General features: G+C 35.8%; 2 protein-coding genes across 3 annotated transcripts; one reads left to right on the top strand and one right to left on the bottom strand.

Moving 5' to 3' along the window:
* The first annotated feature begins 1377 nt into the window (after nt 1–1377).
* On the top strand, nt 1378–9397 carry LOC102876566 (malignant T-cell-amplified sequence 1-like). 2 transcript variants are annotated; one of them, XM_006885065.1, is made up of 6 exons: nt 1378–1686; nt 2737–2889; nt 3442–3539; nt 6502–6635; nt 8375–8442; nt 9207–9397. In XM_006885065.1, exons 1-6 carry the CDS (start codon nt 1676–1678, stop codon nt 9286–9288), a joined length of 546 nt encoding a protein of 181 aa, XP_006885127.1. In that variant the 5' UTR covers nt 1378–1675; the 3' UTR covers nt 9289–9397. The 2 variants fall into 2 exon arrangements, with proteins under 2 accessions (XP_006885127.1, XP_006885128.1); XM_006885066.1 differs by lacking the exon at nt 1378–1686 and adding an exon at nt 2282–2295 and having other exon boundaries at nt 9207–9288.
* A 14106-nt stretch (nt 9398–23503) lies between these two features.
* On the bottom strand, nt 23504–24526 carry LOC102876162 (C1GALT1-specific chaperone 1-like). Its single transcript, XM_006885064.1, has one exon. The coding sequence runs from the start codon at nt 24523–24525 to the stop codon at nt 23569–23571; it is 957 nt and encodes a 318-aa protein (XP_006885126.1). The 5' UTR covers nt 24526; the 3' UTR covers nt 23504–23568.
* Nucleotides 24527–25413: the final 887 nt, after the last annotated feature.

Below are 25413 nucleotides of genomic sequence, written 5' to 3'. Positions count from 1 at the left end.
AGGGTCGCTATGAGTCACAGGCGACTCGACGGCACATAACAACAACAAACAACATGTCTATATAATGATTATATGTAATCTGATACACACATGTTTCTGACTCATCTTTGTTTCATAGGCCACTGAAAATTGTTTTATAGTAACTGTTACCTTTTATAATGTGTTTGCACTGTACACATTATACATTGTATGTTACAGTCCTAAAGTGATGTGGAAGTTGCCAACCAAGTACGTTTGCCTAGGAATTTTGACAGTGTAGTACTAATCACAGTTCAATTTTGGACTTCAATTTGTTTTGTTTTGTTTCCTGAGATGAGAGAGGGAGAGCGAAAGGTGTCTTTAGTTTTGCATGTTCAAAAACGCAATATCCTAAATGCTGCTGGGTTGATTGACGCCAGGAATGTGTATTCACACTAATGACACTCAAGAGACTGATGTATAAAGCAGAATGCCAATTTATTAATTTACAAACACAAACATAATTGTTCACGTGGATTTGAGAATAGCAAATTCTCTCCCTGTGGGCAGATCTTCATGGGAGGCCAAATTACAGTAATATTGCTGGTAACCATAGAATCAAAACAAGGTGAGTTAGTTGGACAATTCATATGCATAGTAACATTTGTTAGGATTGCTTGAAGCGTCCATCTCCTCATAGGGACTAGAATATTTGCTTCCTGGAGAGGCTGAAATATTTATTTGCTTTATGGGTCAGTGCACACCACCCCCTTCCTGGGTACTGGATGTTCAGGTTTTTAATTATTCCATGCTTGCTTTGTTGATCAAAACCCTGAAGTGCCATATTACCCCCGCCGTATCAGAAATCGTAGCTGTTTTCTCTCCTTTGAGATTTACTGATCGGTATTGCTGAAGTGGCAATTCTTTCCTTCAAGTACACAGCCTTTCTTGCTATATAGTTCCACCTGTAGATATGAGGGTAAGGTAGAGGTGCAACTTAGTTATTGCTATTTCATAATCCTGTGCTGGCACCTCACTATTGTCAGTGATTAGAATTGTTTAATCAAATATAGGACGCCCAGCTGGATTGATACGATACAGATGGATGACAGAGAAATTTTTTTTAAAGTGCAAGAACGTTCCAAATATTGCATGGGGCGATCTTAAACTCAAACAATTATTGTTTATCTGAAATGAAAATTCTCCTGGGCAGTCACATGAGGCCGTCTGGCTTCGTATTGGTCGGCGATCACCAATTCATTCAGTTGCCACACACAGGAAGAAACCCTATTCTTACTGATTGTTCATGTTAATTGTAGGTAGCACAGAAACACGGAAAAATCTTGACCCTGTGAGGAACCCGTACAACTGGCACAGCCGCAGCCAAGATTGATTCTCAGCCCTGTCCATTCTGGAAGGAATTACTCTCACTCTTCTTCCTTCTCTAGTCCCGCCCTTTTAGTTACTCCCTGTGGACAGTAATCGTAACCCGAAAAGAACCGGCAAAAGTGCCTACGTGGAGTTCAGAGGAGCGGAAGTAGTCAAATTTCACTTAAGCCGTAAGGCGCAACTGGCGGGCTCCCTTTCCGGCTAGAGACAACAGCTCCGACTGTCAGTGCTGGCCTTCCTCGTATAAGGCTATCTGTGGGACCCTTCTTAATTCAATTTCCTTCCCAGTCCGGGCCCTTCCCTATCGTCGCCCCTTCCACCTTGGATCATGTTCAAGAAGTAAGGACACGCTGTGGTCTCCTTGGGCTGCTCACCAAAGCGGTGGGCTTGGGATGGGGAAGAGGGCGAGAGCTATGATCCTCTTTCTCTCTCCCGCTTCCCTGCCATTCTGACTCCCTAAGGTTTTCTCTAGTACTTTGCTCTGACTCGTAGTTTGCAACACTTCTTTAAACTAACTTTCTATCACATCCTCAATTGGTTTTTGGCCTCCTCTCGCCAATCTCCATTTTATTTCTACTTTCTCCTGTCCTTTGCCGCCTTCTCCAATCCTGTCTCAATTTCTACCAATCACGTCCTTACATTGTGCTTTAGGGGCATAGTCTCTTTAACTGAGAGGGGAGCGCTGCACTCACTGCCATGTGTTTGTTATGAACTGAATTGGGGAAGGCTTGACTTCCTGGGTCATGGGAGTGAAGGAGTCTGGGTGACAGGAAGCAAGTGGCCTGTCATGCTTATTCCTTAGCTGCCAGATTAACCTTGCCTTGAAAATATCGTGATCGCCCCATTCATTTTAAGGGGAACAAAAATTACTTGGGAACCCCCCTAGTGAGTTTGCCTTCCAGAATTGGTAGACGCAAAAAAGCAAGGCGGGAACATGGGCAAAGGAAGGTGGGTTCTGTACATGAAATCTTGAGCAAAACCAAATAGGGATTTTCGGAATCAGTATCAGTTAAAAAAAAAAATCTCAGCAGATTTTATAACCTAGCTGGAATAAATGTCTTTTGTTTTTATTTTTACATAGGTTACATTGGTAGCAGTCTTGTTTCTTCTTAGGTAAAACTGAGTACCTACTCAAGACTTCAGGAAAGGCATTTGTGTAGCTGATTATATAATTGGAACTATGCCTCATACTCCCCTCTCCTGCTAACTGCAGTGTATATGAGTTTATTTTAATATTGTTTTAAGACATTGTTTTTTGCTGGATATAATAAAAGGAAAGTGCTATTATTTTATAATTTTAAGTACCTAAGTACATGCTTAGGAAAAGATGACTATTCTGATACGTTTGCTTAGAAATGCCTTTCCCCCCTTTTAAAAATTACTTGGCAGATTTGATGAGAAAGAAAATGTGTCCAACTGCATCCAGTTGAAAACTTCAGTTATTAAGGGTATTAAGAACCAATTGATAGAGCAATTTCCAGGTATTGAACCATGGCTTAATCAAATCATGCCTAAGAAAGATCCTGTCAAAATAGTTCGATGGTAAGTCTTTGTTTTTCTCTATGCAAAGCTTTGAGTAGCTGAATAGTGATTAGGTGGGAAAGCTTAGTGGGAAATAAAAAAAAAGAAATAAAAAAATAGAATTCTTTTCACATTAACTACTGAAAGATTAATGTGACTGGATAAGTAGAATGAATCTAGAATTTACCAATATTCATAAATAATATTTTGTGTCCATCAAATATTTGGCTTTTCTGTACTGGTTTTTAAAAAGGTTTTTTCTTCAGGATTGATTTATTTTGGTTTGTAAAACAGAGGTTTGTTTTAGTCAATTACCTAGCAGTTGAATTAAATTAATAAAATGTGAAATAAAGTTAGTTGTAAAAGGTTCTGGTTTTCTTTTTTCTCCACTTGACTCGTATGATAGGAACAAAAATTAAAAAAAAAATTGGCCTGGATTGCTATATGAAATTTCCAAAGTAGCTTACTGTATTATATACGTATTTCATGTTTTAAATTTTAAGAAGTATTTGACTTATATTCAGTTTTGAAAGAAAATATTTTACTCGATACTTTGTGACTTTTGTCTTACAGCCATGAACATATAGAAATCCTTACGGTAAATGGAGAGTTACTATTTTTTAGGCAAAGAGAAGGGCCTTTTTATCCAACTCTCAGGTTACTTCATAAATGTAAGTCTTGTCAGAATATATAAATTTGGGAATATGGAAAGAAACAAAAGGAATTCCTGTTATTTATTAGTACTATGGAATAAAAAATTAAAAGAAATCCTCATTTCGTGGTAATTATAAAAAATCATAATTCTAATATCTATTTTGGAAAATATATTCATTCAATATTTACTGAACTTACTATGTGCCAGGCACTCAGCTAGGTAGTGAGAATACAGTAAGAAACCAGCATAGATATGATCCCTATCTTTATCAATGTATTTGAGAACAGACATTAGATAATCACACAAATTATATATATATAATATATATATTCACAATAATATATATATATTTTCACAATAATATATATAATATATATATATATTCACAAACTGGTAAGTGCTGTGAACATTTTCACTATTTATAGTTGTATCACAATTTCTCTAAAAGAGAGACTGGTGTATAGGAGAAAACATTAGTCTGACGTTATGAAACTAAATGTGTTTATTGTGTACTCACATTTCCCTGTTATTAGATTGAGTGCATTCTGAAAGAAAATCCAAAGGAAGATACAATACCAGTGGTTAAGAAATTTTTAACTGGATAGTAAAATTCTGCTTTTCAGTTTTGGCATTTTAACCAAGAGGCAGAAGCTGGGATTGCCTGGAGGGTTCTGCTGGTGGTGACTTCTCTAGAGAGTTTGGCATTTTCGTTAAAAAAAAAAAAGTTCCAAGCCTTCAAGTTGCCTTCAAGCTGATTTTGACTTCTATCAGGTTCCTGAAGCTTTAAGTCATCTCTCTCCTGAAAAGTGGCTGGTGGAGTTGAACAGCTGACCTTCCAGTTAGTAGGCCAACTCAGAATGCACTACCTACTAGGGTTCCTTGGCATTTTCATAAGAAGAGATAACATTTTTTAAAACCTAGTGGTACCGAAGTCAGGAACTATAAAGCTGTTAGGCAAGTCTTGGAAGAGATGAAATATTTTAATATTTATAAGAACATAATGACAATTGCTTGATTATTAAATTTAGGTTAAATAAATTGGGATGGGATAATGAAGTAATGATGCATTGGGTTTTAAATAGCCATATTTTGGTCTTATTTAGACAGTTTGTGACACTAATTTATATTAATCTAAAAGATAGTCTTAAAGAAAAAAGCAGAATTTCAAGCTGTAAAAGATGTGCTTGGGGTAGTTGGGGGAAATTTTAATATGGTTTACTTATGATATATAGTCATTAAATTTTGCTGTGAGAATGGTATTGTAGTTATGTCTTTAGTTTTAGGGGATGTGGTCTTATTTACAGTGAAGTACATTGCGTGAGCTTACTCTTAAAAGGCAGAGGGGAAAATGTATGAGTAGAAAAAGATGAAATAAATGTTGAAAAATACTAATAAACAATTATTGAATCAAAGAGGATGATGTACTTTTCTTCCATTGTTTCTATATGTTGAAATTTTTAAAAAAAATTTGTGTTGGGGGAAGATGCTCTTATTTAATAATGTTTTGGTAGAGACCAAACTTTTAGAAATTTTAAATTTATTCCTTATAAAAGCGGCAGGATATATATGATGGATGATTAAAAACATGAACTCTGAGTTAGGTACATCTGGGTTCAATTCCCATCCTTGCTCATTACCAATTATGTCAGTTGACAAATCACTTAACGTCTTTAATCCTTGTTTCCTTATCTTTAAAATAGAGATGACAATTATATATATCTTCCAGGGTTGTGAGGATTAATGAGATAGTGCATGTAAAGCCCCTATACAATGCCTGGAACATAGTAAGTGCTCAATATATGATAGCCATTTTAGTGATGTAGTAATTGGTCAATAAATGTAATTATGATATAATTTTTTAATGAATGTTCATACTACTATTTATTATTATCACTACTACTATTGTGAAATATATTAATGAGTATAAAGATCTAGAAATCAAATTATGATTTGTGAGTAGTAACTACATTTATTCACGTTTCTTTTTATCAGCAAGATGTTTAATGTTTTATATTGAGAGTAAAGATCTAGAAATCAAATTATATAAGCTTGTGAGTATAAATACAGTGATTTATTCAAGTTTCTTTTTATCAATATGGTGTTTAATCTGGGGTCACTGTAAATTAATTGTGCTCTTGGTAGGGGGGAAATCACTGCTCTGTGATAGGTGGGAGGGGTAGTGGTAAAAAAGTGAATAAGCTTACTTATTATTGCCATTATTATTTCTAGATAGCCTTGAGAGGCTTAAAATATTTTTCTCTAGTAACTGTTTGAAACCCTGAAGGGCACTTTTAATTAGATTATTAAATTTGTGTGGACACACATAGAAATTTGGAAAATAAAAAAAAATAAATTGATATTTGGAAAATACAAAGTGTGTAATAGATTAATTATCTGTATTTCCATGACCTAAAAATAACCATTGTTTGTATATTAGTATATGTTCATCTGATTATTGTTGTTTGCGTATGATAAAAATACATGTTTCCCCCTTCTTAAATTGAGTTCTATATTTTGAACATTTCTCATGGCATTAATTATTCTCTACAAATATAGTTCTATTTTATACACATACCTATTTCTTACCTTTTGGTTGAATATTAAAGTTGATTCCAGCTTATTTCTATTATAAACAGTACTCTAATTAACATATCTCTTTATTCTCTTAAGTCCTAGATGTAAACTGAGTCTGTTTCTATCTTTTTTTAGTTGTTGTTGATGCATGTTGTCAAATATTCCTACAGAAATGTTGTGTCCATTTAAAGCCTTCTGGCAGTATAAGTCAGTTTTCCTACATTCATTAGTACTGAGAATTACTTTTCTTAAAATCATCAATTTGATAGAGGAAGGATGTTATCCCTGTTTTATTCTGCATCTATCAGAGTACTGTACATTTGGGAAATTGTTCATGTTCTTTGCCGTTTTTTTGTTGTGTCCTTAGTCGTATTAATTTATATAATGTATTTCTTTTCTTCTAGATCCTTTTATCCTGCCACACCAGCAGGTTGATAAAGGAGCCATCAAATTTGTACTCAGTGGAGCAAATATCATGTGTCCAGGCCTAACTTCTCCAGGAGCTAAGCTTTACCCTGCTGCAGTAGATACAATTGTTGTATCCTTCCCAGGAACATGCATTCTATGTGTCCTTACAGAAAAACATGCACATTGTGTCCTTGAAGAAAAACCTATATATTGTAGTCATGACATTTTTGAATGATCTGCCATCCATCAGGAGAAATTAGATATAATTTTTAGAGGTTGTTCATGTTATTAGTTGCTGTCTTGTCTAGTTGGTTTAGACTCACAGTGACCCCACATGTGCAGAATAGAACTATTTTTGGAGGCTACTATTTTCTTATGCCTTTCTGGTTATATTTGAGGATATAGGAAGTAACTTTCAAAAAGACTAAATTGTATCCCATCATAGACAGTTTCTTGAAAGTTAAATGAGAACAAATTAGAAAATAATCTCAGCTGCATTCCAACCTGGTTGGAGCACACCATTATCAGACCAAGTATATAGTATGAACTTTGGATTACTATTGGAGAGGATACATATGATCACATCACTTCTATGGACATTGCCTTGCCACTTCTGTGTTCAAAATAAAAGCACTGAAGTATGAAAAACAAAATACCACTTGGGCATGGAGTCTAATACCTCCTTTCCCAAACAAAAATGTTGTTTCAGAAGTAGGTAGATAGGCACCCTCTGTTGTGTATATCTACGTAGTAGTATAAGTTGTATATCTTACAAATACCTTGTACTACCAATCACAGATACTGGTTACATAGTAAGTGATCAAATATTTGTGAAACATTGAATGAATGAAAACCAATGGGGGAAAATCTAATTAATAAAAACGATCGTAAAATTGGGTAAATGGAAAGTAGATATTTTATATATGTATGTATATAAATGAAGAAAAGTATTCTGTGAAGATACGTTATCTTTATTTTTATGATTTCTAGGGAGCTCTAATGGCCTTGTCCATAAGGAGTTGCTTCACTAACCCAAAGGCCATGCATCTCTGGAAGTTCAAATCCACCAGCTATGAGTTGGTTCCAACTCAAAAGCAATGATTTTGAGTTAATTGCTGTTTAATTTTAAAAGTACTTTGCAATGAGTACAGAGGGCACATGTACCCGTCAGCATTTACTTCTTAAAATACATACTGCAGTGTATAACTCTCTAGAAGTTTCGATGATAGCCAGGAATATTTCCTTGTTATAAAAAGGCTGAGATTGTTATATTTGCTCTTTAAAAATAGAATGGCAATAGAATTATTGCTTTAATGTGTCCTTTACATAAATAAGGAGCTCTGGTGGCACAGTCTGTAGAGTGTTATGTGCTATGAATTGCCTGTAGTTTGAATCCACCGGCAACGCCGCAGGACAAAGATGTGCAATCACTTCCCATCAAGGTTGGAACCAACACTATGGCAGTGAGTTTGAGGGATATTTTTTAAAAGAGATTTTACATAAAGATCACCAGACAGTGATTAAAACATGAGAATAACTGGTATTTCATACTTTTTAATGCTTATGTACCATAATTTTTTTTAATGACCTATTTGTTTGATTGTTTGTTTCATGTTTTGGAGGATTTTTTTTATAGACACTGAGGTACAGTATTAGCATCTAACTTGAAAACCATCAATGATTATTAGGCACAGTCATATATTGAGCACTTACAACGTGCCTGGAGATTCTGGCTACGGTACCTCCTGCTCACAATGAGTTAACAGTACAGAAGAGGACAGAGTTCAAAATGCTTTACTGGGAACACGATCATTATTTATTGTCCCCCATATAAAAGCATTTTGGTAGTTTTCTTAGCTATGTTTTCAGGCAATAATGGCAGAAGGAAAACAGCATGCTCTGTGTGTTGGAGTTATGAAGATGTCTGCAGAAGATATGTAAGTTTAACTTTAGACCCTCTTAGCTTTTCTGCTAACCTACCCTGGAAGCATCAGAATCACAGGTGAAATCTGCTCTTGTTCATTTCACATCTTACAAGTGTCTTAAGACTAGAAGTTTCATTTCTGATTTTTCCTAAACACTTAGACAAACTGTTGAAGTCTATTTTGTTTTGAGTGCTCTGAAAAGTATTGCAAAGCTAGTTGCTTTAAATGCTTTGAAAAGTAGCTAATTGCAAACCTACTTGTTTTACATTAAAATGCATGTATGTGGAACTTTGGGCATTTTTAGTTTCGTAACACTTAAACTAGGGAGTGGGGGGAGAGATTTTTCTGCTAGTTTTTAAAACAGTGATATGGTTAAGCTAGAGAATATTTGTCTTTTTCGCACTGACCTGGTAGTATAGGAAAAATATTATTAGGTTATTAGGAAAATATTAAGATACAATATCAAAATACATGTAGTATATTTAAAAACACTGAAATCCCATTTGATGACTTAAGTATTCCTATTAATTTTATTTCAGAATTAATATAACACTTTGATATTCTCCTGGTATGGAGGCACCCATTACTCTGCTTGTAGAATCACTAGTTAGATCACTAGAAACACTTAAGACATGAACTACAGTGGAGTAATATAGTTTTATATAGACAATAATGTAAGTGTAATACAAAGTCCCTATGTTTTTAATAATTGCAAAATAGCAATGTACTTTATGAGTAAGCATATAAAAATGTCTAAATTTTTTTTCTCTTTATAGTGAGAAGGTCAACAAAGGAATTGGCATTGAAAATATTCATTATTTAAATGATGGGCTGTGGCATATGAAAACATATAAATGAGCCTCAGAAGGAATACACTTGGGCTCAATATGGATATTGCGTTGTACTTCTGTGCTTGTGGCTATGTTTGACAATATAAAGACGGTGTCCCTGATTATGCTGAATAAATCACTGAATAAATGCAATAGATGTTAAAATTCTGTTAGCTTCAGAAATTATATTGGTTTTCCTTAAAATTCAAGTTAAAATAGGTTAACAGAACTGCTGATTCAACGGCACTTGGTTCACAATTAAAAAAAAATATTTAAAAAAAGACACTTGGTAAGTAACCAATGTCAAACAACTTAAATGTCCTTCTTTAGGTCAGTGATGCAAGATTAAGGCTTGGAATTGATAATTTTAATTCTGGTTTATGCCTGACCACTAGTGAATCTGACATGTTAATGGGGCTTAAAGCTCAAATGGGAATTTCTTCCAGGACATTCAGCAGTGCTCCTTTTCTTTGATTTATGTTTTATATTTTTAATTTTTTACTATGGGAAAGATATAAGAATATAGGAAATAGTATAATGGATTTTTCTGTATCCATTACCCAGATTCAGTTTATACTCTCAACTTATTGCTGTCAGGTCGAAACTGAATAATAGCTGACCCTTTGCAGGTTTTTGAAGGCTGTAAATCACATGGCAGGAGAGTGCCCATCTTTCTCCTGGGGGAGCCGCTAGTGGATTTGAACTGCCTGCTTTTGTGGTGGCAGCACAATTCCTTACCTATTCAGCAACCAGAGTTCCTCTGTTCATTTACAGGCAATATTATTTCATCTGTACTCCATCTAGTCCTCCCTATCTCATTTTCTCTAATTATTTTGAAGCAAATTCCAGATATATTCTTTTCTCCATAGAGGAATGGCATCCACTTCCTAAACAACTCGCCTCTGGAAACTTTATGAACTTTGAGAAACGACTTTTGTTCATAGAGTCTCTATGAGTCGTCCTCGACTCGATAGCAATCAACAACAACAAATGTATCTTTAAGGTGTAAGTGGCCTTACTGTAAAAAAAGCATACTAGAATACTATTGTCATGCCTAAAAAAGGTCCAAGTTTTTCATATCTAGTATCTACTCAATGTTCAAATTTCCTTGATTCTTTTTATTTAATATTTTTTAAACTATTTTTTGCTTGAGTAAGCAGTGCAAAAGGTCCATACATTGCATTTAGTTGTAATTTTAAATCTCTTTTATAAATTCATCTTCCCTCCCTTAAAATTATTTAAGGAATCTAGTCATGAATAATATAATATTCTGCATTTTGTTGACTATATCACTGTAGTCATTGTTTCTGTGTAATTTATATATCCTACAAACTGGTAGGTATAATCAAATTTCAGGTTCAATTTTTAGTGCCCTCTCTTGACTTTATTGCTGTTGAGTTGGGAACTGATGCATAGCTGATCCTCCAGCAAGTTTTCAAAGACTGTAAATCATACAAGAGGAGATGGTCTAACGTTCTCCCGCAAAGTAGATGGTGGATTTGAACTGCCTGACTTTGGGTTGGCAGCTTAATTCTAACCACATACCAAGTTCTCACCAAAGCCATCTCTTGAAGCTGGATCAAAAATACAACCACACAGGTGTGTAGAACCTCCACATTTTGGTCCCTTTTATATCACCTAAATAATGTTTATCTCTTTTAAACAGGGGGTGAGGATCCCAAAACCGATTTTAATAAGAATATTAAGCTGTTTGGAGAATTTAAAAAACAGTTAATGAAATAATCTACTGATAAAATTTATCTTCTTAATCTTGCCGCTACTCTAGTACCTCAGCTGTCTTCATTAGTTGATTACAAATACATGGCACATGATTTTATTTTTCAGCTGGATACAGACATTTACAAGATTGTAGTGACTTGTGTTACAGGTAGATATTAAAAATGAGGGACTATTTATCTTTCAAGATATAGGTGAAGGGTACATACCCAGGTTAAATATCCTCAGATTAAGAAATCACTTCCCATATTAACAATTGGCAATTTCTACGTTAATGTGCGCCTGATCCAGGCCATAATCTAATTACTTGCTGTGCATCATAAAGCTGGACAATGACTAGGGAAGGAGAACTGATGCCTTTGAGGTGTGGTGCTGGAGAAGAGTATTGAATGGACTACTAGGAAAACAAACAGGTTCATCCTAGAGAGGGTGAAATCAGGCTGCTCCTTGGAGGCAAGGATTCTGAAGCTTTACCTGACAAACTTTGGACACGTTACAAGAAGGGACCAGTCCTTGCAGAGGGACATCATGCTTGGGAGGGTGGAGGGATAGTGCAAGAGAGGAAGACCTTGGATGAGATGTATTGACTCAGTGCCTGGGGTAATGGAAGTAGGTATGTCGGAGACAATAAGGGTGGCTCAGGATAGAGCAAGGTTTATGGCTGTTCATTGGGTCGCGATGAGTTGCACGTGACTCGACAGCACACAGCTCAAGACAGGAAGATCCTCGATGAGATGGATTGACTGGGATAATAGGGGTAGGTGTGTCAGAGACAGTAAGGTTGACACAGGTTCAGAGCTGTTGTGAGTCGAAAGCGCCTCAATGGCACATAACAAAAAGTTAGAATACAAATGTATGACTTTATAGAGGTCATACCCACAGCAAGAAATTAGTAAACAATGGTCTTGGTAAGCATGAATCACAGCAAAGGAAGGCTGGTAATATGGGGGGAATCTTTCTTCTTGATTTATTATTATTTCTTAGATCTTCTCAAATCTTGCATCTTTCCTGACCAATAGAGGCACCTTGATGCCCTATTTCCTTTTTAAGTTCCACGTAGAATATTTTTTCTTTTGCTATTTTCTATACTATGTGGTGGTGGTGGTTGGGTGCCATTGAGTTTTGAGTATAACCCATAGTGACCCTATGAACAACAGTTCTGAACCCTGTCCTATCCTGTGTCATTCTCACAGTTCCTAACACACTAGAGCCCACTGCAGCAGTCACCGTGTCAATCCACCCAGTCAAGGGTCTTCACCCTTCCAAGCATCATATCCCTCTCCAAGAAATAGCCCCTCCTTTTGTTACCTTTTATTATTTGTTCCTGATTAAAAAAAATAGTTTCATCAGTTAAACATGTATAAACCCTCTCTCAAGGTAGGTTTTGTCAACAGATACTCCTTTTTCTATGCTATCTGAGTTTATAGCTCCAAAGAAAATTTGTAAGTCATTTATGTCAAGACCAAATGAAACCTTTATTTTTGCTGCTATGCTAATGCTAATTGGCCATGGTTGCCTATAGAATATTAGTACACACATAGACAAATTTAAACATCAATTGCCTGGTTGAACTACTGTTAGAGTAGTATCTGTGCTTGATATGCTGAGGTACACTGCCTACGTTGTTACCTTGGTGATGCTGTTTGTTGTTGTGAATCATCAAGTTGGGACATGGGAGGAGATTGTCCATCCCTCTCCCATGGAGCAGCTGGTGGATTCAAACTGCATGCCTTTGGGATTGGAGTGCAGTTTATTATCACTGGGCCACCAGATACAGCCTAAATAATGTATGTTAACTGCTTAGCCTGAGTCTGAGGCCTTAGCTCATCAGTGGTAATCAGTTTCCAAGATTTAGGCTATGCATGAAGCCAGTTCAAAGGGGTTAAACTGGCGAATTTATCAGCCTCTTTAGGTACCCACATATAGTTTACACAAATTCCCAAGAATAGGACTATAGGTAGAGCTTGTTTTCCCTCTCACTGGAAATGTGTCTCCAGTTCATTATTAGTTTCAAAATTTTGTGTCAGTAACCAATCTAAAATCTAGCCAGTCCAGTTTTACTAAGCCAAAATCAGTCCCATGTAATGGATATTAAGTTCTATTGGGCTCTAGATGATAAGACACAAAGATGAATAATATGCAAGTAGCTCTTGCTCTTAAGGAGCTTTCAGTATAGAGGTAGGAAGTCAGTCGGAATTTTCTAATACTCCAATTTTGTTCAGCAAAATTGGCAAATCACCCATAATCAAATATACAAACATTCCTTATATTGTATCCAAGGTGAGACAGGTAAAAAAAATCAGGTATGTTGGAGTTGAAACAATTGAAGTTTTCAACTTAGATTGTTCTCCCACTGTCCAATAGCTTTAAGGCTCATCTTTTAGTAGAAGGCATATAAATATAGCACTTTAATAGTGGTCTGAGGGCACTGCATTTTTTAAAATATATTAGACCCCAAGCATGGGTAGTCACGTTGTGTACCATGAATCAGAACTGACTCACAGCTAACTCCAGTGGGTTTTCAGAAGCATTTAATCACAGGTAAGGAGACTGCCCATTTGAATCCCACAGAGCAGCTGGTGGATTTGAACTGCCTTACCAGTAAGCCATCAGATCTAATTTGAAGGATATGATATTCTCTAAACATTAGTCTTAGTGTATTTGTCAAATTAATTATTAAAACTACACAATTCTCCTTCTGTATACAAGTCAGCAACCCCTGAGGATACATTATATGTTAATAGAAATATGAAATTAGTTTTTACCCCAAAAAATATAAATATTTTGTTTATCTAGGTTCCTTAATATCTGAAACTGTCTTGCCAGGCTCTTTAGGAAACTGAAAGTGATTCCCAACTTCTAAGTGAGTATTCAGTAAAACTGATTTATAAAGAGAGAAAAATAAGGAAACATATGCATCCTAATCCAATACAACCATCATTTCTGGCATCTCAATCACAAACATAAAAAATACATGGAAGAATTGGGCCACTTAAAATATATCTTAGCCTACAAGTTTTACAAGAAATAACTTGGAGAGCATTGCTGAGTGAACTAAGATAGTCCCATAAGGACAAATACTGTATAAAACCATTATTGTAGAATGAGTATGAGGATCCAATGGGGAGGAGGGTAGAAGCAGAGGGGTGAGATTAGGTGAGGAGGAGAATTAACCACACTATTGTGCAATTTGATGGGTGGGTGAGTGGGAGGTGAAGAAACTGGGAAAGATCCAGTGAGAAAAACAATGTATTGTAACTTTGCAAATAAACCTGTATAAAATAAAAATAAAAAGTTTTACAAAGCAATTTTCTATTTAATATTATATTAAGGCAGTAAAGATGAATCTAAATATAACTGTACTCATGCTCAATAGCCAAGTCTCTCAGCAGTAGCTCCTAAAACATCATGCCTGTCAACCTAGAGATTGATCACGTAAACGTACCCTCTGTATTTTCATTTTTTACAAGTGACAGGTAAAAAAAGTATTAAAGGAATTACCAACCACAAATAACACTAGTTTGTTTAGGGAGGTCTGATGCCTTCGTGGTAAGAAATTCTGTTGCAAATGCAAAGGTATGTGGTTCGAATCCATCAGCTGGTCCACAGGAGAAAGGGTAAACTCTTGTGTGATTTCCTGCCTCTGAAAACCTGCTGAAAACATCAGCTATGCGTCAGTTCCAACTCGGTGGTACACAACAACAATATGTTTCATTTTATGTTAAAGCCAGAGCAGGATAAAATGAACAAATTTGAGGAACACGTTTTAAACTAATGTTTGAGAATATTAGGCAAGTTTAAGAACTAGCCAATTTAGAGAAATAACATATGCATGAAGAGATGTGGAAGATGATTCATTGAAATGTCTCCTAATAGCACCATATTCCTTAAGAGTAGGTCTTGGGGGGAAAAGATGTAAAAACATCCAAACTACTAAGTACAATTAATTATAGCTCTTGGTGTGAAAATTAAAGAACACAAAGTTTCTTCCTTGACCACTTAGAGAAATAAGTTTTAAAATAACATCGATTAAAAAAGCATATGGGTTGTTACAAAGAATGACATGGGTGGGTCAGTGGCAAGAAGCTGCACTGCAATCCCAAAGGTGAGCAGTTCAAATCCACCAGATGCTTTGCTGGGGAAGGATGGGCAGTCTCCCGTGCCAGTCGGATCTGACTTGACAGCACATGACAAGAAAAAAAAGGGGGGGGGGGAATGACATGCCTTCCTTCTAATTAAATTGATAGTCTTGGAAATTAGTGTTTGTGAAATACAGAAAATATGGATACTATAACAAGACTGATGTTCCAAATGACTAAAATTACTTGGATTAAAGACAGGAAGGAAAATAAGTAAACATCAGAAATGGTGATTAAATTGAGTTACAGACATCAATCTTAACGGATTCAGTAGCTTATATTTAAAATATGGGAGACATCTTAATATATTAAAATACTTTTCTTTTTTTAGGGAACTCTGGTGGCTTAGTGTTCATAAATTGTGCTGACAACCCAAAGGCACACTGTTAGAATCCACCAGATGCTCCATAAGAGAAAGATGGGCAATCTCCTGTGCCCATGAAAAAAAGCCTCTGAAAACCCAAAGGAGTCAGTTCTGACTTGAGCATACATAACACAACTTTTTTTTAAGGCAAAAATAAAGTAAAAAAAAAAATCTATCATCACCTAGACATTTTGAAAAGCTCATTTTAAAGATAAGTCATAATTAACTTCCCCATAATAACTTTTTATTCTCTACTTTTAAAATGCTTTCTTTCAGCCAGTACACGTCAAGGCATAATTTACTTCAAGTTCATGCTAAGTATCCCTAGAACTCTACCATAACCAACCTCTTCTCCATACATACCAAAAGAACCCCAAAAACTAGATTTAAAAGAAACAAAGATTACTTTTTCCAATTTTACTTTATTTAAAATTCTTATCACAAGGTATCTTTTCCATGACAACTACTAACTTTCCCTTAATCTCTGTGGAAAACTAGGCATTTTGGTTTTCATAAACATGTGAACAAAAGACTAGGAGCAATAAATAACTTATTTCCTCAGCATTTGCTTAGAGAAAATACCTTTTTTTCCCCTTTAAATATATGCACTGAAAACAAATCCATACCCTTTTTGCCTCAGAAGCCATAATGAAGTTGGCCAATAAATGCTTATTTTCAACTTCTGTTTCAAAGGGGACACTGTTTATGATGCCCTGAGGCTGGGAAACTTGTGAACCAAGATGATTTTGTGATAACACTGCTTGCTAGGCTGACACTGTATTAGTAATCCTGGAGTATGCTTAAATTTGAGAAAACTTTTTAAAGCAGTTTTTTTTTTAAAGGATTTAAAACTTTTTTTTTGTTTTATTATTTTGTGTGTGTGTACCATCAAATTGGATCTGACTGGTACAGGAGGAGATTGCCCCTCCTTCTCCAGAAGAGCATCTGGTGGATTCGAACCACGTATTTCTGGGATTGCAGTGCAGCTTTAAAGAAGTATTATCTTCTAGCTTTGCTTTCCTATTGGCTGGGCTTGACATGCTGATTTCTGGACTGAGATTTAACAAAAATTCAGTTTCTTCTGATACGAAAAATTTCATATGCACTCTGACTGAATACTGTCTTCATCAGTTCTAATACTGCTACTTTCTAAATTGTGTAAGGACAAAGTTCACTCTTAAACATATGGTCTAGACTGGGCAGCCTGAGGAATAGAGGAACATTCTTTCTGCTCTGTAGGTGCACAACAGCTTTCTTAGGAGTTGAATTATCCAAAATTAGGAAAAGTATGCTTTTGTATAATTAGGTTCCCTCTACAACTTGCGTGTGTAAGCACTTTAAACAAGTTCAACTTGTATTTGATTATAGAGTAGAAACAGTTTCAAATATCTTCCACTTTAAAAGAAGCAATCAATGGAAAAGTGTTAAGACTGGATCCTGTCAAAGGCAAAAAACTGGTGAGACCTGGAAAAACATGGCAGTCCTATTAAGTTCTGACTCTCACAGGTTTCAATGTGATTTGTAAAATATCTGCAAAGGAGCTCATAAGTAAATTTTTTTTTTTTACTTTTGAATGTAGAGGTCTGGGAGAAGGCATGTAGACTCACTGGCTTCTGAAGTGGGCAAACCAATTCTCTCAAGTACTAAATGCCCAGATGCATTTGGGGGTGTGTGTTAAATACCATGCTGTATCTCAAAAACAGTGGTTTTGAGGTATAAGGGGAAAGTTTTTATCAAAGTGTAGGGACACAGAAACAATACTAATTTGGGCATATTTTGGCCCCAGCACTGTCCAACTTGTTGAGAAAGTAACATGTTCTAAGTTAATGTTCTCTTATAAGTTAAAGATTTCTTCATTTATGGTATTATCCCTAGTGCTTATTATAGTACCCTTCCACATAGCAAGTTCAATAAATACTGAATAAGTTAATGTTCTTAAAAGCCACTTCTGAATATATTCCTTAAAAATATTTCAGCCCAAATGTCCAAACACAACCAAACAGATTGAGAAATTGTGGTACATTCAACAATGGAATACTATGTAGCACTCAGGAGCAATGATTTAGAAAAATACTCTGTAACTTGGGAGGGACTGGAGAGCATTATGTTAAGTGAACTAATGCAGTCTGATAAGGACAAATACTGCATAAAACCATTATTGTAAAAACAGAATAACTATTAAAACATGTATGGGAACTCAAGGGGAGGGAAGGGTGGGAGTGGAAGGGTGAGGATAGGTAGGGGAGAAACCACAAGGCTGCACATTTTGGTGGGTGGAAGAAGAGGGGTAAGGAAAGGGGAAAGATCCAGATGAAAAGACAGAAAGGGTAATGATGGGCAAGGTCCAATGGTGATTAATTTTATAAAACATAATGCATGAGAATGACTTTAAAACAGTGTAAATGAAGAATAGTGTGAAACACAATGAACATGAACTTTGTAAGTAAACCAACAGAAGCTATTTGAATGTATACAAATGTATGCAAACAAATTTTTTTAAAAGAAAAAGTGATTTGAAGAAAAAAAAGTGATGTGAGGAAAAGCTGTTTTATTATATGGTACCAATTAAATATAAAGATGTTATCTTAAACATTCCAAACCTCTAATGTTTAAAAGAATTGCCTAATTTGATACTAGATATATTTAAATTTTTTACTAAGATATTTAATATGAAGGATTATTACATATTTGATTATAGTGCTGTTTAAACTTGATTAAATAAATGAAAGGGAAATCTTTTTCCCTCCAAGGATCTACTATGATGTCACAAGCTCTTAATCATTACTATGCCTTGTGTTAGATTTTAATTCTCATCTTGCACATGAAGAAGCTAAGACTCAGAAAAATTGTATCACTTTCCTGAAGATACACAACCAGTAAGTGTCAGAGTTGGGATTTGAATCTAGATCTCCTTGTCTGTAAGGTCTACATTTTGCAGAAAATTCCCCTTCTATTTCATACCATGTGGATAACCTCAGTCCACAATCACATCATCATCTTTGTATATGGGTTATTGGAGAAAGATATATGTTGGACATAGTGGGAAAATAGTAGAATGAATGATGTTTAGAATGGGATGCTTACAGTGTTTTATTTGTACTTCTGAGGGAATGTTTTTGCTTTTTTCAACTGCAGGGGTTTCTGGGAGAATCTTTGAAAAAATTCAATTCAGTCCAAAAGTCTCAATTTCCCCTATTATTCACCTTTAAGTGAGCGATTTCTGACTATTTAAAGGTATGACCATTTAGAAGCTGGCTAGATCTTTTTAGAAAAGGCTTCAAGGGGAAGGTGTACCTAAGAAGTATGACAGAATATCATGTGAAAAGCAGGACTAAACAGGTGCTCTTTCAATATAATACTGATTTATAGAGACCATCAATATACCTAAAAGATAGCTAAGGAAAAGGTTTAGTGAATTTAATAATTAATGAAAGTTACATTTTTGGTGTAGTTATGAGCTAATAGTGAGAGGAAGTTAAGGTATTTAAACTGTACTTTGCTCTTGATCCAATGTTTTAAGTTTGAAAAGGAAGACTGAACATGTGCAAGGAGGTGACCTGGGACAGGCTAAAATCAGGATGCAGTTTCCACTGTTTCAAGAAAACCAGAAAAAGAAATGCAACATGTCGACACTTCCACATTGTCCTCCATTAACATTTCAGCCAGGGAGTCTCACACACTTCTGGAATTGGCTAGAACTGCACTGTCACCCACTAGCCACATGTGGCTATGGAGCCCTCAAAACGTGGCTAGTTTCAACTGATGTGCTGTGTGTAAAATACACACCGGATTCCAAAGACTTTTTTTTTAAAAAAAGGGTTAAACATCTAATTTATATTTTTTGATTGATCAGATTTTAAAATGATAGTATTTTGGACAGTGGACTAAATAAAATGTTCCTAAATATAATGTCACCTGTGTTTTTTTACTTTTTCAAATTGGCTACTAGAAAATTTAAAATCACACATGTAGTTCATATTATTTCTATTGGACAGCACTGGATTAGAAAATAGCTGGTAGTTCCTCAGCTTCCTTATGTAGGCAAGTGCTTAAGAATGCTAGACATGGGAAAGATTCTCTGTGCTAGTATTCACTCACTCTTCATCAAGCTCGGAACAGGTTTTCCCCCTTCTCAAGATTCAGCCAGATGGTACTAGGCTGGTCTTTTGACTATAGAAAGTTGTTATGTGCTGTTGAGTTGCTTGTGACTCATAGCAACCCTATGTACAACAGCTCTGAACTCTGCTCTATCCTGGGCCAATCTTATTGCCTCTGACACACCTACCTCTATTACCTGAGTCACTGAATTAATCCATCTCATCCAGGATCTTCCTCTCCTGCGCTGTCCCTCAACCCTCCCAAGCATGACGTCCCTCTCCAAGAACTGGTCCCTCCTTGAAACATGTCCAAAGTATGTCAGACAGACCTTCAGAATCCTTGCCTCCAAGGAGAAACTTGGTTCCACCCTCACTTGGATGAATTTGTTTGTTCATTCTATAGCCAACACTCTTCTCCAGCACCACAGCTCAAAGGCATCAATTCTTCTATCATCCCTAGTCATTGTCCAGCTGATGCATAGCAAGTAAACCGCAAAGATTATGGTCTGCATCAGGCGCACCTTAGTCTCCAGACTGACATCTTTGCTCTTCGGTACTTTGGAGAGGTCTCTGACAGCAGACTATAGAAAGTACTTATGTGGATGTCTCTTCTTAGTTACTCACTGGGTCAAAACTTTTTTCCAATGCAAGTGTGTCACACATTAAGGTTCACTTAGGCATAATTTTGTTCTGCTGAACACAGGATTACTAGGAATCAGTTGGTTCAACAGCATCTAATAATAGTGAAAATTAAAACTTTATTGAAAGTGTTTTATAGATCTTGCTTGTTAGAGCATTCTGCCTGTCAAAGAATGGCATAGCCAATGTAATTATATGGAATCAGTGACAACTACTAAAAAAGAAATATTAATTGTATGGGTTAAAAGAAAGAAAACATCAAACCCAGGACATTTGAGGTGAAAAGGCAAGCATATTTAAATAATCAAGTACGGGTTTTTAAAAAATTATTCATGCATTGCTTACATGGAATGGTTGCTTGGCTCCCTGAATGAATCATGAGTTTGGGCTCTTTGTTCTCCATAAGTACGAAGCCTAGTGTTGAGCTCATAATCGATAGCTGATAAACACAAGGATAGTTTCAGTATAGAAAGAAGCTGGGCATTATAAATCAGGTTTAGTTCACAAGAAAAGTTTTAGCTATATCCACAGCATGCAAAAGTATATTCATAATCAGGATACATTTCTTCCATTCTACCCAAATCTTTCTCCAATAACAAAGGAGGCTACTGTTGTTGGCTACTGAATATACCATGTTTTCTCTGTAATGCTAACTGATATGTATGGTGATCAAATTTATAATCATGACCTCAGCATTACTATTTTCTGTGTTATTGACTCAGATTTTATCTATGGGATTGAGCACAAGAAATTCAGAGACAGCATACAATTTAAGAAAATTTACATTTTACAGAGGAATACCTATGTATTAAAATACAACCAGAACATTAATTTGTCTCAAAAGTCAATGGTACTCGAGCATCAATTAGCAAATCAAGCAATGGGATGTGTTCTCTTAAGTATTTACAATATATACAAACTGATACAGTACCATAATTTGAGATGACAAAAACAGCAGAAGTTTCTTAAAATACTGAATTTGGAGTAAAGTGATACATAGAAGCTGTATGTCATACTCTGCAACATAATGTTTACAACTGGACTCACACTTAAAATTATTTCATCTTTAGCAATTATATGGCAGCTCAATGGCACATAACCACAACAATCATACCTAGATGTATCTTGGAAGATCTGGTGATTATTCTACGAGGCAGTTTCATTCTGAGACACGTAGGCTGTCACAAATCAGTGGACTTGACAGGAACGGTTTTTGTTCTAAGACCACATATTAAGGTATTGTATACAAAGATTTTATTATTAAAAGTTATTAATAACTTTTCATCTTACCCAAGAGACCCAAAAAAGAAAATCTGAAATATTATACTACTCTGAAGACCAATAATTTGAAGCCTAAGGCTCTCCTGGGAAAATTGTATTTCTGATTTGCTAACGTTGTTATGTGCTGCTGAGTCATAATCAACTCATAGCTGACCCTCCAATGGGTTTTTAGAGGCAGTAAATCACACAGGAAAATGTCTCCTTCTCCCACTAAGCAGCTGGTGGACTTGAACCATGTGCCTTTGGGATTGCAGTGCAGTTTCTTACCACAGAGCTACCATAGCTCCCTGATAAAGTTGTAGAAGACCATTACCATTATGAGACCAAGTACAGTAAATACAGATCTCCAAAATGTCATAATCTCACATCCTATGCAGATGTATGTTGTTGTTGATTGCCTTCAAGTCGAGTATGACTCATAGTGAACCTATGAACAAAAGGCCTGAAGACTATCTACAACTATTGACACTTATCAAAGTTCAGAGCCTGCAGATATACAGATCCAATTTAATACAGCACATGCAGGTCAGATTACAGGACAAGTGAATATATTTTAGGCATAGGAGCTCTTGTATCTACCACTGGGTATCCATTGCTCAAGCTGATGCCAACTCATGTTATGGACCATTGAATCAACTATGACTCATAGTGATATTGGAACCTTGCCTAACTGCACCATTCTCATGCTCTCCTACATGTTTGATCCCACTGGTACAGTCACTGTGTCAATCCATCTTGTTAAGGGACATCCTCTCTCTGACCTGGTGGCTCAGTGGTAAGGAGTTGTGCTGCCAACCCAAAGGCTTGTGGTTCAAATCCACTAGTTGCTCTTTGGGAGAAAGATAGGCAATCTCCTCCTGTGCAATTTACTGTCTCTTAATACCTACTGGGAGGTCAGCTATGAGTTGGTTCCAATTCAACAGTACATAACAACTCAATAACTCAAGCTCATTGTTGTTGAATTGGAACTGACTCATAGCTGACCACCCAACAGGTTTTCTTAGGCTATAAATGCCCATCTTTCTCTCAAAGAGCAGCTGGTAGATTCAAATTCCCAGAGAAGTGTGGCCTTCAGTTCAGCAGCGCTACTCCCTAAGGACTATGGCCACGGAAAAGTGAGGTTAAGGCTCACAGAGCAAAAGCAGCTGGATACAGTATCACTGTGAATCTGGGAGATAAAACAGAATTTGAGCAGATAAAACAAAAAGTTAGGACACGTAATTAAAACTATAAGACTGCCAAAACAAGTTCTTCAAAGGAGATCTTACAGAATTCACTTGCCTATTAGGAGTACTTTTCACACCCACACAAACATGCCTAGGAAACTAACACGAGGGGGCTATGTATGGTTTGCAAAATACCATTTTGTGTGCCTTACCTGTTAAAAAAATTATGGGAAATAAATCTCAATGGATAAATTTTTATTTGAACCATAGCTGGGAGTCTGTGGGAAGCTACACAATTAAATGACATCTTTTTTAGAGTCATCACTCCAATTTCACAGTAATTATACATTCTGAGGAATGCCACTAACTTAGGTTCCAGAAAAAGAACTTAATATTTCTAAGCAATTTTCACCTTTTCTCTGCAGGATTGATTTAAACTTTCACTTTACCACTGGTTAGAAACATTTCCTTAGGTGCCTAGTTGTGTATTTTAAGGAGATAAACTACTGGCACTTGGGGAAGCCTAGAACATTAATCAAAATCAAAGAGCTGGCAGAGCTCAAGTTTTACTTTAATTGTAGATTCCTAACAAGAGAGTTACTTGTGTATCTTAGAAGGCTAGAAAGACATTTAAATTTTTTAACCAATCACCGAAAATTTGTGCCATACTAGATTTTTCATTTTCATAATTTATCATTTACCACCTAAATATAGTATTTGCTATTAAACCCTTTACTTGCAAATTTACTGTTCTTAAGACATTTCTTTCCATTTTTTAAGGATAAAAAATACTTCTCCAAAATGGGTACTAACAGATATGTAGTTGTTACCACAGTAATGACAACACATGTCCCAAACAGTGTACATACGTTCTCAACCCAGTTCTCAGTCATTGTCAGAATCTTTTGGAGGTAAGAAAACCAATACATCATTGAAAGCATGTCCAAATGGCCTAAGACGGTATACTCCATACATCATCACATACATCTGACTAGATGACATTCCACCAAAAGTAACAGCCATATCTGAGCAATATCCTTTTGCTACTTGCTTGGGTTGATTAGTCATTGCATCTCTAATAAAAAGGACATGAGATTTTGTATTAAACACATCTTTTCCTTCAGAATCTTCTGCATTTTCTGCAAACACGCCAGCATATTTCAGGCAGACTGCAAGCTGCTTATCTTCAGATATTTTCCAGATCATCCCTCCCTGTTCAGGACACTTCTCAGGGAACCTGAGAAGGTTTCTAAGTCTTTTCATGGATTCTATACTTAAGACAATTCCTCCTCCCAAATTCACATATTCCAGTTCTCCAGATTTCATGGTGTGGCCTAAGTAGAAGGGCTGTGATGGATCCTTTTTTAACAAAAAGTACTTTAAGTTTTCAATAATAGCAAATGTACTGGGCCGTGCAAGGAAGAACCAGTTGTATTGGTCTTTATATTTATCAAAGGCATATTCACAAGCTTTTCTCATCATCATCCACAGGTCATCTATTTCCATATTAACTGATTCAAACACTTTAACATCTTCAGAACTGAAGAACTCTGCTTTGTCACAGTGCTTGGTCCAAGTCTCCTTTACTGCAGCCCAAAGAACCACCTCTTTGGGTTTTACAAGGATGATACAGTACACTCGAAAGCTCTTACTGAGCTCCATGCGTTCACTCTTGGAAATTTTCAAGATATCTTCTTTGTTAGGAGCTTGTAGGTGATGATGCTCATGGTGGTGCATTCTATTTCCAACACCAATCCTAACGTGGCCTAGCCCAGTGAGCAAGGCACAGAAAATGCTTCCGAACATCACACCCTTCAAAAAGGAATTGCTTTCAGAAAGCATTTTTTCCTATAAAGAAGAAAAAGATCCTTAAAATACTTAAAGGAAAAGAATTAGTCCAGTAATTTGACTTGGTATTCCTTATATACTTACATTTTGCTGTAAACGTTAAAAAGGTTCCCAAGTTTGAAATCCAGTTAGTTGTACATAGTCCCAATGGCCCTACCTAGGAATCTTTAGCTTTGAATGGTAACTGATACTGATTGGTTTTAAACTGGGACTTTGAAGCAACTCCTCTATGGAGTAGAATTTACTGTGGGGAGACTCTTTTTTTTACACTTTGTTTGTGGAATTTAATTAACCAAGCACTAAATCAAAGTATTAACCCTAGAAACTAATATTATACAATTTTTCTATCCATCATTCTTTTTAAAGGAATTTCATTTCACAAGCTTGCATTATTCAAATAACTTTGCAGGTATAAACGGACCTTCACACCAAAACCTAAAATTTAACAGATCAAGTCATCTACAACTAATAAATAAATCATCACTGTAATTTGTGTTGACATTTTTATTCTCAACTTCGTATTTTATTCAGCTGATGGCTACTCACCTTAGATGCTCTAAGTATATCTAAATCAAGTATATTGAGATTGCTAGGATTTATGTTAACATTTACACTTTCATTCCTAAAACTAAATGGTTCTCAATACAGTTTCTCAACTAATTAGTGTATTAAAAGCTCATAACAAGAACAGTTAAAGTATTTGGATAAGAACTAAGTAAATACAGGCATTGCTTGGGACTATTAATGATTTCTCTCTTTTTTTCACTAATGAACTTTTTATTTCTTGAAAAGGTATTTCTTCTTCCTTGGGGAAGTAAAAAAGGAAAACTTTACACTTTTATTTAAATTATAAACTAAAAGAGAGCCCAACATAAAATACAA

Source organism: Elephantulus edwardii, unplaced genomic scaffold, assembly GCF_000299155.1.
Source record: "Elephantulus edwardii isolate Elephantulus edwardi_28Jun2011 unplaced genomic scaffold, EleEdw1.0 scaffold00040, whole genome shotgun sequence".
Classification (NCBI taxonomy): domain Eukaryota; kingdom Metazoa; phylum Chordata; class Mammalia; order Macroscelidea; family Macroscelididae; genus Elephantulus; species Elephantulus edwardii.
The sequence above is the reverse complement of the archived record's forward strand: the minus strand, read 5'-3'. Positions and strand labels throughout refer to the sequence as shown.

What these genes read in the sequence shown, in the direction of transcription:
- LOC102876566 (XM_006885066.1), top strand. An exon ending in TCTCAGGTTACTTCATAAAT is followed by an intron (nt 3,540 to 6,501) that starts GTAAGTCTTGTC and finishes CTTTTCTTCTAG; the next exon opens with ATCCTTTTATCCTGCCACAC. An exon ending in AAGATGTCTGCAGAAGATAT is followed by an intron (nt 8,443 to 9,206) that starts GTAAGTTTAACT and finishes TTCTCTTTATAG; the next exon opens with TGAGAAGGTCAACAAAGGAA.
- LOC102876162 (XM_006885064.1), bottom strand. Translation starts at nt 24,525, where the DNA reads ATGCTTTCTGAAAGCAATTCCTTTTTGAAGGGTGTGATGTTCGGAAGC.